Source organism: Lingula anatina, chromosome 3 (genome assembly GCF_051362555.1).
Source record: "Lingula anatina isolate TDL-2025a chromosome 3, LinAna3.0, whole genome shotgun sequence".
Taxonomy (NCBI): domain Eukaryota; kingdom Metazoa; phylum Brachiopoda; class Lingulata; order Lingulida; family Lingulidae; genus Lingula; species Lingula anatina.
Window position 1 is genome coordinate 4,425,731 of NC_141769.1, and position 14,529 is coordinate 4,440,259.

Below are 14,529 nucleotides of genomic sequence, written 5' to 3' on the forward strand. Positions count from 1 at the left end.
TTGTTACCCGTGCTTTTCATAATTCAAACAGCTTTTGTGTGCAGTGGAAAGGTTATACTTTATAGCCCAGAAAGCCTATTATGTATGTACGATATCAGAAAAAAGCACTGTGATTCAATGGCCATCTTTATGGTCTTATATGTAGCAGCATCAGTCATCATGTTGGTTTGTGATGGTGCCATCATCTATAAGATGAAAAAATTGAAGGAAATAGTTGCTCCAGCAACTTCCACAGAGAACTTGCCGCCACAGCAGCAGCAACCATCATTCCTTGCTAAAACTGAACTTCAGCTTACCAAGACCATGTTTCTCTTGATGCTGAACAGTTTCATTTGCAACCTCACTCCAAGTCTTGTGTCGAACCTCATATCCATTGGCCCAGAAGCCTATATTGTTGCATCGTTACTTTTTCAGCTCTCATATACAATGGATGCCATCATATTGTATGGCAAAAACACGGCACTCAGAAAAGCAATTCATGCAATGTTTAAACCATGTTTCTGCAAAGCATGACTTCCTTAAAAATAAGCCTGACAGGTTATATAAAGACCATTGGCAAATCTGAAACTTTGCCTGATATAAACTTGAAGCTTAACCAAGATGTGACTAATGTGTATCATGATCCAACATTAGAAGTGCTGGAAAGGTGACAATCAATTAAGAGATCAAATTATGATTACTTAATTTACTTTTATAATCATAGCTTATAGTGTTCAGTTACTCTTTATTTATTCAGATCACAATGCATCCAATACATTTTACAAAATTTATCTATTGTTAACGTGCACATGAAGGTAATTATCACAATATGGGTTTTTCTCTTGTAGTTTCATGTGTCACATTTTACCATTTACCATTTTTATCAAATTTAACCAAGAGCCAGTAAGTGTGAACATTGTACAATTACTCTGGTTTACTGTCAGATCATTAATATAATGGTAACTATCAAGAGCCTGGGGATAAAATGCAAGCAGTAATCATTGATGGCAAATGAAGTAGATGTAATTACCAACATCAATACTGGGGCAAAATGCCATATATATAGCGTTCTTCTAAAGAACATGCTGATTATACTGAGCAGGGTCAGTGACCATAAGTCAGGCAGTTTGCTGCAATTTAAAACAACATCCAATGGAAAAGCAGGGAGGTTGGTCTTCAATGTCTAGATCCAATGTGTCATGCGATCAATAGTCACGTCAAACTTTATGTATAGACTTTGTACTACTTCTCTATTGTAATGTTTTATTTGTTTATTAATCTTTTTAGAATAGTTTTGTTTACTAGTCTTTTTTAAAGATAGATGGTCATTTAGGGCTAAATGACCATCTATCTAGCTAGAGACATATCTGTGAATATCTGTAAAAAATCTATCACTCTCCCTGGTAGAGGGTACATCTCTGCATTTGTTTATTATACCACAACTTTCAGGCCTGTAGCCAGGAATTGCAAAAAGGGGGTTGTTTTTCTGAAAATGTGGACCTTTTTTCATGAAACCTTAGTTTACATAGATCAAATTTAACCAGAGTGGACCTTTTCCCGGCAAAAAAAAAGGGGTGGGGTTCTTTTGAAAATCTCTCCCCGAACCCACTCTGGCTATGGGCCTAACTTTTACCTTGGTAGATTCAGTCCAGTACACATTGTGTGCCATCCAGTCCACGGCCACGCCATCCACAGTGACCAAACCCTCCTTTACAATGGGATGCCTAGGCAATGGAATACAATAGTCTAATTATTTACATTTTCTAAATTTCCAAAAACAACAACAACAACAACATAAATTGGAAAACGACACTCATCATTTCTTCAAGAAATGATTATCAGATGGAGACATACAAAGCATGTGGCCAATTTCTCTTTTGCTTCCTTCCTTAGTGTTTTGAGGTATTAATATGTCAGCTCTTTAAAGAAAAAAGAGTTTGACTTACACAGGTCTACCCAGTCTATCATAACTTTTTAGCAGACAAAATTCTCTTTTGGTTTATTATGTGTCTGTCATGATTAAAACCTAATCAGTCACCCTTGAAAATAACATACACTTAAATGGAAGGAAAATAGAAACTATTATTTTTTGTCTGTAGTTACAATGTGTAGCATATGGAAGCACAAATGCTGTGACAGTCATGGTATAAACTTTTCAATTTTTGCACATAGTATGAAAGCTACTAAATACCTCTGCATGTGTGTGTATTTAAATACACTGCTCATATATATATACATATTACAACATTCAAACTGTGTTGAAATGAAATAGGTTAAACTAAAACTAAGATATTTGTTTTGTTTGTTGATTAGTGTGCAGCACTTATCAGCAATTATGTAACAGCAAATCCAAATATCTCATTTAAACCTTATATATAGACAACAGCAAGGAATCATGAACGCTCCAGAATGTTATGGCCAGCAATTAATATGCTAGTGAATTTACAAGATCACACTGAACCTTAATGACACACAGTTAACACTAAAATATTTGTTTCCATATGTTGATAAGTGCCCAATTTCTGTTTGAAAGTGCAGCAATCATCCACAATTCTGTGACAGCAACTCCAAATATCTCAATTAATCCTTGTTTATAATGGTAAGGTGTCAAGGACGCCCCATAAGAGCTTTGATCTATAAGCTCTTGTTATGGCCTGCAATATGCCAGTGATTTTACAAGATCACAGTGTACTTTACTGACACACAATGAGAGGAAAACAGCAAAAAATCATTTTAGGGAACATTTTGGTGATAAAGTAAAACTTGCTTGAAATTACATGACTTTTTTCAAAATAAAGGTCTAATACTCATTAATATTGTACTTGCATGTATGTCTTTAAAACAAAATGGTAACAACACATTCTCACTTTGTCTTATACTTTTTTACTCTCATTTTTTTTTCTTGTGTTAAAAGACATTATTTAGCATGGTTGTTTTCTGCAATGTAAGCAACAGGTTGCCAAGAGAGAGAAAATGTTTCACTGTACATCCCTTAAATTATCCGTCTGATCACTGCCCACAATTTGGAGAACAGGTATCAAGAAATAATGGGGAAAGCAGGTGAAATAACTGTGTACAAATTGATCAATCATTGGATGTGGACTCCTGGAGAGAATTTGCAGAAAGATGTCTAGAAGCCTAGGAGAGCCATTGGAAGCACATGAAGATAGGTGCATATGAGGTTCATGACCCTAAGAAAGACATACTTGAGGAAGCGGCATAAATATCACTTGAAACAGGAGAGTGTTTTTGTACAGCAATAGAGGAAGAACTAAGGTGACAAGATTCATACATCACCTGTGGTTTGGCTGTAGATTCCAAGAAATTCAAAAAACCTTCAAAGTACATGGAAAACTAGCTTCAAATTAATGTACAAATTAATTTCATCATGCACACTGGTCACAAGACTTCCTTCTATCAAAAAAACCCACACAGCTCTTAAAATGAATGAAAGACCCTGAGTTGAAGGGAGAATAATCCAGTGAATTCCAGCAATTATTGGAAAATAAAGAAAGTAAAGAATAACCCAGGGATACATAATCAACACTCTTGTTATCCACCCAACAATGAGTATGCTGTACTTTGAAACAGATTCCCTTAACAGTATTTAAGGAAGAACTAGAAAAGAACTGAGAGAGTGCAGACCTCCACCAAGGCAGCTCAATTCTCATCATTATTAATTATTTTGAATAAGTGAATAAGTTATTTATTTATTCAATTCTTAATTAAAACTCATTCTTCTAAAAAATTTATATACCTAAAGAGACTTACACATATCCTGTGGTCAGATCGCCTTGATAAATGGCATCTTGAGTCACATCGCTGTAAAACACCTTTTCATTTGACCAATCATAGTCTAAGGCAATGGCATTTTTCAGGTGCGGAAACATCATTGGACTGAACTGGTTATGGCCTACAAAATCTGGGTAAACTTTCAAAATGGATGTCCTTGCTGCTATCAACATAGACGATGTGGTTGGCAAATCTAAAATTTAAAAGAAATATTACAATTTTTATTTATTTTTGTAGCTTTAAGTAAGGATAAAGTCTCAAGAGACTTTATCCAATCAAATCAAAGAACTAATTGAAAATATTTGCCCTTAGAGGTTTGACATACTATATGAAACTTGTCTATTTGCCAATTTTCATTTTTTGAACTAAAAATTGCAGGTTGCACACTGTGTTTTTATGAAGTATCACCTCAGAATTATCCAACTATTTAACACAGGAAACTATAGAAACTCAAATGGACACAGTTTTTTTTTCATAATAAATTATTTTTAAGTAAAGGTTGGGGTTCACTGCATATGAACAATTAATTGACCGAAGATAATAACATAATTTATACAACTGACATACACAATAAAGTCTGACTATGTTCTTATTTATAAAATATTATTATTGAATTGTTGATTAGAAATAAGTAAAATAAAGTCCTTCAATACCTTGTATAATCATTTTTATCTACTGCAGATTTGATACATCAAAAGAATTCAATGTCATCAGTGATTTTTTTTCAATCTAATGTCACATATGAGGATAAGTGTTAAGTTATTTGGAAAAGATTTTTTAAAACTTGTACTTCAGAGCAATTCCTTTTTCACTTACATGATACGCACCTTTGCATGAAAATTTGTCAGCTGCCAGGTAGCGCCCCTTTGGACATATGCAAGACACTCTATGGTCAGCCATCTCACCACTCCAGACACACAGACCATCACACAGATGACCGGAGCAAGGATTAATACCTGACATCAATAAAAAAAACCAGTGGTATTTTTCCTCAGGTAATTCATACATAACGTATCTTTGATGTTATCTAAACCATCAAAAAGATGACCAATCATTATATCTTGATACTTAACTATTTAGAAAAATCATAAATTTTTTGAAGCACTCACTTCTCAAACATTGATTTTAAAATATTTTAAAGGTCACTATGAGACCAAATTAACAAACAGACAGATGGACAGACAAACAGACAGACAGACAAATTCTTTTTTTCTGATTAAATCACACTTTCTGAGCAAAGATAGACTTTTTTTTTTCAATACAGAATATTATATATACTATAACAGCAATATCCAACTATATTAACAAAATATTAATATCAATCAGCCAAAAAATTCACCACACAGTCATGTTGGAATAAGAAATATGTATAAAAATTAAACAAATTCTGTAACACGTTTGCCACTCCTGGCTGTGATGTTTTGACCAGAAAGAAAGCTGTCAGTTTGAGTGTCACGTTGCAAACAAAACCAGAGTTCACGTGTGGCCACATAATTACCAGCAGGCTGGAGGGCAGTGTTCTTCACTACGAGTTGTTGTATCATATACCGAGGTTTGAGCACCGTCTTCCTGTCTTTGCCAGTCCTTTTGTTGACTGAGTGAATGCTGGAGAGGTAGTGATCAGCCCAGTAGATTACATCTTCAAATACAACCATGCTGGGAGGATCATACATCTTGATTTCAAAGGCAACCTAGAAAAAACAGCTTATTTGTTCAGTCATGTATTTATTTATTTCAACATGTCAATCTTTTAGTCTCTTTGCTTATTTATTCATTCATATCCATTGAGCATTAATCTGTTTACATACACCAGCTCTCTAGACTTTCTTTCAATGTAATGAAATGAATTAATAACATAAAAAAGCAATTATTTCTTTTTTTGCTAGTTGAACTTGATCTTTACATTCTGGTTATTACAGATAATATTCAAAACAGCTATAATATTGGTAATGATAACAATTCAGTGAGAAACACTCTCACACTTTCCCCCTTTGCAAGGACCTGCAAACTGTACTGTACCAGGTACCAGGTATCTACAAAACATTACACAAACTTGGACCTCAAACAATTGATGAAAAATTTACTATCATTATGAAATTCCAAGAGGAAGAAACCTTCACTGCATTAGCTAAATATCTCTCCTTTGCCTTTGCTTGGAGGGATCTAGAAGGCACTGCTGCACTTTTTAGTAATTGAGTAGTAGTAATAGTAACTTGGCTTAAACAATTTTCATCAGTGTGTTAGTAGTAGTCATACCTCTAATAATTGTTTAACTTCATACTCGTTCAAAATTGCATTTATATTGTCATTGCATACGTTGCTATGTATAAACTGTAAACTGCTATAAACTTTAAGTCTTGCCCATACCCTATTTGTTCCAGTCTTAAGGTCAATCTTATTAACAAGTCCATCTTGATGCTGGACCCAGTATAACTGACCAGTGGGCAGGTCTAGGGCCAGTGGTGACGGGTGACCAGAACTGACCGACACCAAGTGGTGAAGCTCCATGCCATCCATGGAAAGACTGTCAATGTTGGCATGGGTACCGTTCCATATGGAAAGGTACAAGACTCTGGGAATAAAAGCAGAAAATTATAACAATCTGGAAATGCAAAAAATTATAACACTCTGGAAAAGCAGAAATCAAGGTACATGTATGACATCTCCCCACACAAACGCACACACACACAAAAAAAAAGTAGAAATAAATTTATTGCCTCTGGAAAAGTAGAAATCATGGTATAAAACTTCGGAAAAAATAAAAGGGCATGATACTCTTGAAGAGATTTGTGCAAGGAAAAAGGGCTTATACCCAAGTTTATTCCATCTTCTTCTCATATTCATGCTTTTAAACTTCATTTTAACTAAGTCATTTAATCACATTTATCCTCAATATGTAGCACGTGTGCTGTAGTGTGCTTTGTGAATGCATTTTTTTTTTTTTTTTTTTTTAGATGTGCATTTTAAAAAATTCAGCACATCAACATAACTGCAAATTAAGCTAGCATGACTGGCATGCAGAAAAACTGAGAACAAGGAGAAATCTTGGAGCTCTTTTAAATATGTAAGCTGTGTAAGCAAATGCTCTATATATAGACCACAGTAAACAGTACGTGACTTCCACTGACCACAACTGAACAATTACACTACCTTTCATGACAGTGTTCCCACAGGAATTCCAATAACAAATTCAAGGACTTTTAAGGACTGTTTAGTAAATTTTACTGGGTTTTTAAATTAAAGTGTTTTAATGTTCTTTAACATAAAAAGAATAAAATCAAATATTGTCCAAAAAGGGTATTCTCCCCTGCTGCCAATTATTGTCTACATTGATGTGGAAATGACACAATTTGAAATATTTGACAAATTGCGTAGTGATCAAATTCAAGTACTTTTAAGGGAAAAACAATGATGGAATACAAGACCTTTTCAGAGCTAATTACAATTTCAAACATTTCCAAAGGCGACCAACTGAATCCAAGGTCCAGGGCTAAAGTCAGGCACTTTTCAAGGCTGTTTGAACCCTGCATGATTCCAGGCAGCATAACAAGGGATGGTGCATGTCATTTCCCAATCATTTCATGAATGCCAACATATAATTACCTTGATCATAAATTTAGGATTTGCCAGAACTGCATGACCTTTATTTGACTACATGAAACACTATAAGTACCTACACACATGAAAAACAAAGGAAATTGACAGTTCTCAGTAAGTAGATTAAACGCAATGCGAGACCTCAACAAACATGTAAGTTAATACCTGTGAACAGCGTCTACCACAATGTCTCTCCAAGTGTATTTGCTGCTGCTGTTGAAGATGGCAGCACACCTGGTGCCATCTAGTGCGCAGACCAGTAACTGATGATGGATTGTGTCCTCCATGTATAACAACCTGCCTATCCAGTCCACTGCTATGCAGCCTATCTCATGAACGCCTGAAAATTTTGATGATACAATTACCTCAAATTTAAATATTGGAAATTTGTATAGCTGAAAGAAATTAATTTCTCTTAAATGGTAAACAAAGAAAAATATACAATCGCCCCGAAAACTGAACATTTTAATTCCTTATTTTTACCCTTACAAGTGAAATTTATTCATAATTATTATATATACAAAATATTATATAAATATTATTATAATATATAAAAGTATTATACAAATATTATTACAATATATAATAATATATTATATATATTCATAATATTACATATAATAATATATAATTGCCTTCAGTGAGGGACTTTGCTCATTTGAACCAAATGTACCTAAATTATCAAAGGTAACGTAAGTGTTGTGTGTTCAATTTGTGTTGCTTATTCAAAATTCTGCCTTAATATTAAATTGAGACAATGTATTACGATATGCTATTTCAGGAGTGTGCAGATGATCTGGAAGCAGAATGACTACTGATGGGATGATGGGCTGTCTGAACAAGAGGTGGCAAGAAATCTTGAAAGATTTTTAAAAGAGTACAATGCAAGACCTTAAAATGTGATCTGGATTTCATGAACTGCTGTGTCTGGGATTATAAAACAAACTCTTGAAAATCTTACATTTTGTTCGCATTTGTAACAGGAGGCTATATTTTTTTTTCAAAATTGGGTTTTATGCTAGTGAATTTTGGTTTGGGCTTGTATAGTAGATTATCAGTCCCCATGGGGGCCAAATGGCCTGAAGTTGAAAAAGTATTTGGCACGGACCATGGTAATAATAATAATAATAATAATTATAATAATAATTATAATAATTGTAACCTTTAACAGTTGATAACAAGTAAATTGCTTTAAAATTCTCACATGGAAAAATCAATGGCTTCAGCCACTTAGATTACTATTCTGAAGCATGTGTCCATGAGCTATAACTTTCTTACCATTGGTCACCACAGGCTGGACATCAGTACCATCCAGTCTGCTGGACATCACCCTGCCCTGCCTAATGACTGACCAATACAGCCTACTGTCCACACTATCATATCCTACCAATATAATAATTATCATCATTATATAATTCTTATTAGGTGCATTCCATAATTATCAATGCTCCTTACATAAATAATTAAATTTTTTTATCACTGAATAAAATCAACCACAAAATTCAAATTTAAAACAATCATTTATGATACTAAGTTCATGAAAAAATGAAATTATTATACCATAATAAAAGTTACTTTAATTTTATAATGTTTTTTCAATTAAGTTTTAAGACATTTACATTTTTTTTGCCTCTCTAATAGTCAAATATGGCAGTTACCTCCAAAATTTTGGGACATATTATTCAAAGTCAAATATGGCAGTTACCTCCAAAATTTTGGGACATATTATTCAAAAGTCAAGTTCCCATAATAATTATTTGCCATTCTTTTTGTGACTGAATACTACACTTTAAAATGAAATTGTTCAAAGACACTTCTTCCATATCTCTCACTTATTTTAAGTATGCCTTGCAATTATAACATTCCTAAAAAGGTAAAAGTATACAGAAATTGAAAATGTTACATGACAGAATTTTATGCCCAGAATTTTATGCATTTTATGCTCATGCAAATTCCACATCTAATAAATGATCATGGTTCCCCCTCTTCAAAATCACTTTACATGCTCACCTATATTTCTGATATGATGCAGCCTGGACTGCCTTGCTACAACACCATGGCTGCTGTTAGCGTCCAATGTCACAGTGTGAAGACTTCCCTGAGACACATACAATAACGAGGCATCAGGATCCACAGCCCTGCACTCCTGTCCATACGATTGGTATCTGGAACAAAAAATTTTCATTTGTGAAATTTACGACTTGAATCTCATTTATCTTCATCTTCTTTAATTAATTGATAAAATGAAAGCAAAAGCATTGATTAATATTTCTTTTAAAACGGTTCTCTGGAGTAGATAAATGACAAAGCAAAAAAAAAAAAACTTCCATCAAAATAATTTGGTGATAACAGTGAAATTTTTAAAATCATAAATTGTTTCAGTGTTCTGTTTCAGTTCCCTTCTAGTCATTACAAAACATTGTAATCATGCAGGGTCTTCAAAACACAACAGTTAACCTGAAAATGTTGACATATTACAGATAAAAAATAATAGATGTAAAATATAAGTGATTTATTAAGTCATAGATTTCACTGTTTCCTGTTCAAACTACAGTTGCATAAGGATTCCACGTTTTTAATGGGGAATTTGAAAAGATGGTGAGTTTTACTGCATTAGTTGTAATTTTTTTATGTCATAAATTCTTAAAATTAAAACATTCCTAATGAGCAGAAGCAACAACACGCATAAACAGGCTAATAGTTCTATTCTATACAGAAAAAGAACCAAAAATGATAGGGAAAACTAGTACCTCTAAAATTATGTATAGGGAATATTGACATTTTCCTCCATTGAAAAGACTGAGTCATCTTCATACTATAAAGAAGAACAAATATATATCAATTAATCCAACATATCACTTCGACAGTGTCTAACAGCATGAGGTACCTACCCTTTTACACAAGCACAGTGGTAAGTTCCAGGTGTATTATAGCAGAGCTGACTACATGGAGATACTGGAAGTGTCCTACATTCATCAATATCTCCACATGTTCTGCCATCCTCCTGTATGACATAACCCTTGGGACACGTACACACAAATCCAGTTGGTAGACTCTGGCAATTGTGACTACATTGTTTGTTTATGCATCCTTGACCTGAATGTATGTTATTTATGATTAGTAAGTGACACACACATTTCTAAATGCACTGTACAATATTTGGGACAGGCTGGAACATACAATTCTAGTTGGTAGTATAGGCTCATGCTGTTGTGACTACATCTTCTGACATCCTTGACCGTCATGTATGTCATTAAAAAGTGATACACACATTTCTATTGCAAAATTGTATACCATTTGGGTCATGTACACACAAATCCAATAGGAAAACTCTCACAACTGACCTATACCACTACACATATAGTTTATAGAATAATGATACAAAAAAACAGTAAAAAGATTTCTTTTGCATGTCTTTTCCATTTAAATTCAACCTGCATGGAAAAGAGCTAATTATTTTTTTCTTCAGTCAAATCTATACAGTTTAATAGATGATCAAAGTAAATGTTTGCTTTAGTCCTTTTTGATGAAAGGAAAATAAAGCCAAATTACATACAAACTGATAATTTAAAATATATAATGGATTATTTCCTTTGGTTAACGAAAATAATGTTAAATACACAATCAACCTGATTTCAGGATAATACACTCATTGCAACAACCACATAATATGATAATTATGAACATAAAGTGAATCTAAGATCACCACATGAGAAAAAGTCCCTATATATTCACTGGGAAACCACTCACCACATCGCTGACCCTCGTCAGAGGAATCCCCACACTGGGCCACCCTGTCACACACTAACTGCAGATCAATACACTGAGAATTCCCACACAAATATTTGCCATGGCTAGCATTGCACTCTGCAGGGGACAAACCTGGGAAAAAAATTTAAAAACTTGAAGCATGTAATCTATAATTGTGAAATAAGTCTAGTTTTACACCAGTGCATGTTATTATGGTTAAATTAAAATTGTATTTACATGTCTGAGAAACCCAAAAACTGTAAAAAAATAAATTGAACATTACTGAATATTGAAATATAAACTTGAAAAAGACCTATACACTCCCAATCACTAATTTACTATAGCCAGTTCATCATAATGATCTGGTTGGTCTTGCTACCTTTTAAACGAGTCTCACCACAATGTGATCAGTGCATTTCGATGTACTGTCACACTTAACACACTCACCTCAATGCTGTCTGTTGGAATGGTCTGCACTTCCTGTTTCATTGTCACACATAACAGATTCACCAGTATGCTATTCATTTGTGGTCTGAACATTCTGCTCTACTTTCACATCTAACGCACTCAACCTATCACACCTAGCACACTCACCACAATGCATCTTAGAATACGACTTCCAATGCTGACCACCTCCTTGGTCAGTAATATCTGTTCTACTGTCACATCTAACACACTCACCACAATGCTGACCACCTCCTTAGTCAGTGCTATCTGTTCTACTGTCACATCTAACACACTCACCACAATGCTGCTCATCCGAGTGGTCTGCACAATCTGGCGTGTTGTCGCAGTGCCAGGAAGCTGGGATGCACTTCTCTCTGGACTGGCAAAGAAACTCATGAGAACTGCAGTTCAGGATTGCTGAAAAGGTTAATGAAAAAGTTCATGAATTAATCAGACACAATGTCTGCATTCTTCAGCTAAATTTAAGTAGGAGAGCATTAAGAATGCATTTCGAATACATTCATAAGGAGATTCTACAAAGAAATGTAGAACCATATTAATATGCTCAATTACCAATCATTTTCACCCACTTTATGTTTTTAACTAGTGTACATGTGTTAAAATCTTAACATCAAAATATGATCAAACCAGTTGTCAGAAAAAAAGTAGGAGGAAATGGATCAGTCAGTAGCTATAGCCTTAAGCCATGTCTAGGGACAGCCACAAAAATCTGATTTTCCATTTTAATTTTGAAAAAACACTGTATTATAAGACTGAAATAAGAAATCAATTCCACATTATTAAGAGACTTGGTCTAGACAGCTTGTGTCCAAGGACACTATTTCACAATATCAACCTACTGCTTTGAACATGATGGACATATATATATATATATATATATATATATATATATATATATATATATATATATATATATATATATATATATATATATATATATATATAGTACTAGTATGTGCCAAAAACATAAATAAGATGAAAATGTCTCTCACCATGATCACAGATTTTAGCAACCTCATCTGAACCATCAAAGCAATCTGCCTCTCCGTCACATAGCCAACCCTTGGGAATACACCGCAAGTTGTCATGGCAACCATGCTCATGCAGTCCACATCGTATACCCAAGTGAGCTTGGGGCTCTGAAAAATCAAAAAGAAGTAAATAAATATTGTTTTAACATTTAATTAAAATTTGAAATAGTACTGATGAAAGACATACAGGCTAGAAGATTTGTGGCATTCAGGTAGACATAATTCCATGCCTTCAGTGGGTAAAACCAGATTATTTCACAAGAAATTTAGTAAATCAAATTTTAAGTAATTATCACTTTATATGTCAGAATTGTTGCAAAGGCAATCTGAGGAGTTTACTATCAGCACTGACCCTAGGCCAAATGCGGTTACATTGAAGTCATTGTTTCTGCCTTAAGCCTCACAGACCCTTAGACCCTGCATGGTGGCTTGAATGGCCAGTAAGACAAGTTTTTGGCACAGTCAGAATCAATGTCTATTACCATGTCAAGGAGACTTAACAGTTCAAGGTGAATGCAATAACAATATAAACAACACACAGATGTGATACTGAGTGTAAGTTAAAAAAACAAAATTGCACATATGACTAAGGCATGTAATACACTACTAAATAACAAACCTTGAACACTTTTGACGTGTGTGTGTGTGTGTGTGTGTGTGTGTGTGTGTGTGTGTGTGTGTGTGTGTTAACAGAAATCATGTATGCTTGCATGTGGTCAGGCAATGCTGTGCTAGGATATATGCATGGTAAATAAATATGAAATTTGTCAATGGGAGGAAGACTAAGACAAAGAGCTGGAATGCAGCTATAGTGGCCCTGGAGATAGTGGGTCCTGGTTAACAGCATTTACTCCCACTGGTAGTCAGTGCTAATTAAGTGACAGCCACATCGTATCTTTGCTGAACATTCAGAACATTGTTTCAGAGTTTGTGCCAGACCAGATGAGAAGCAAAGACTAGGCACTTTTTACACGTTTTAAAGTAGATAGCAAGACAATTGCATGAGTATGGGAGAGTTTACCTTAATTACCTCAATCACAAAGAAATATTTACATGGCATTTCAGTACTGTGAAACTGATAGAGGCGGACAAAAAGACTTCCACCCCTAAGATGTGTCAACGCGTCATTATTATTTTCATTTTATATTTCAGATCTTATAAAGCAGTGATAACAAAAGTAAATACTGGAGAGCTCGAGTCTCGAGCAGAGTAGAAACAAAAATTGCCTACCGGTTCATTTTTAAACAAAACTACACATTTAAAAAACAACATATGCACCACTGCTACCATTTAGATATTCTTTGCGATGCTCTTTCAAAAAGGGGTTGAATAAAATGCTGCTTTTACTGTAGCCGATTAACTATATCAATTGTTTTTTAAAACCTCTACGTCTTCTCTCCTCCACAACCAGCCTCGAGGCTTTTCATTCCTTCATCTAATGAAGAGTAAAGTCCGCGAAAGACGTCTTTTGAGCTTTGGCACGTGTGCAACAACCAACCGGCCACGAGAAATCTACCTACTTTCCGGAAATAAATCCTTCGAGTCTGTGGTCAGCAATTTTAAAGGAGTTTATCTGTCTGAAAAGGTGGACCCTTTTCACCAGGAAACCCACGCGTGTCCAGAGAACTTAGATCAAATTTCAATTTAGAGCGAACCTTTTCAGGCTTAGGGCCTACAGGGTGTAGTTTTTTTCCCTAACTCCCAGAATCACCCTACCTACGGAACTAACCTACCTTGTTTTGTGCACTCAATCCCATAAAGAAACAATGCTAACCAACCCAACACCAGCATGTCTACACAAGTAGCTGCCAGACCTGCGTGGAACAGCGAAAGATTGTAACAACCGATGGAGAGATGGCGACCTAGCGCTCGTTCGACAGTCCACACGGGTGGATGAATGATTGAATGAATG

General features: G+C 34.7%; 1 protein-coding gene across 5 annotated transcripts in view; it reads right to left on the reverse strand.

The window, feature by feature from the left end:
* Nucleotides 1-14,529, reverse strand: part of LOC106179642 (vitellogenin receptor) — a 49,538-nt gene extending 35,009 nt beyond the window's left edge. For 4 of the 5 annotated variants that reach the window (XR_015333389.1, XM_087008075.1, XM_087008073.1 and 1 more), the window contains exons 1-13: nt 14,351-14,529; nt 12,579-12,725; nt 11,863-11,982; nt 11,119-11,250; nt 10,260-10,464; nt 9,379-9,533; nt 8,647-8,751; nt 7,534-7,708; nt 6,139-6,343; nt 5,270-5,462; nt 4,599-4,727; nt 3,751-3,964; nt 1,613-1,703 (exon numbers count right to left, since the gene is read on the reverse strand). Coding sequence is in view for 4 of the 5 variants with exons in the window: in XM_087008075.1 (XP_086864201.1) it covers nt 1,613-1,703; nt 3,751-3,964; nt 4,599-4,727; nt 5,270-5,462; nt 6,139-6,343; nt 7,534-7,708; nt 8,647-8,751; nt 9,379-9,533; nt 10,260-10,464; nt 11,119-11,250; nt 11,863-11,982; nt 12,579-12,725; nt 14,351-14,408 (1,929 nt within the window). In the remaining variant the exon portion in view is untranslated. The remainder of the gene's footprint in view (nt 1-1,612; nt 1,704-3,750; nt 3,965-4,598; nt 4,728-5,269; nt 5,463-6,138; nt 6,344-7,533; nt 7,709-8,646; nt 8,752-9,378; nt 9,534-10,259; nt 10,465-11,118; nt 11,251-11,862; nt 11,983-12,578; nt 12,726-14,350) is intronic. The other variant, XM_087008074.1, reaches the window with a different exon arrangement.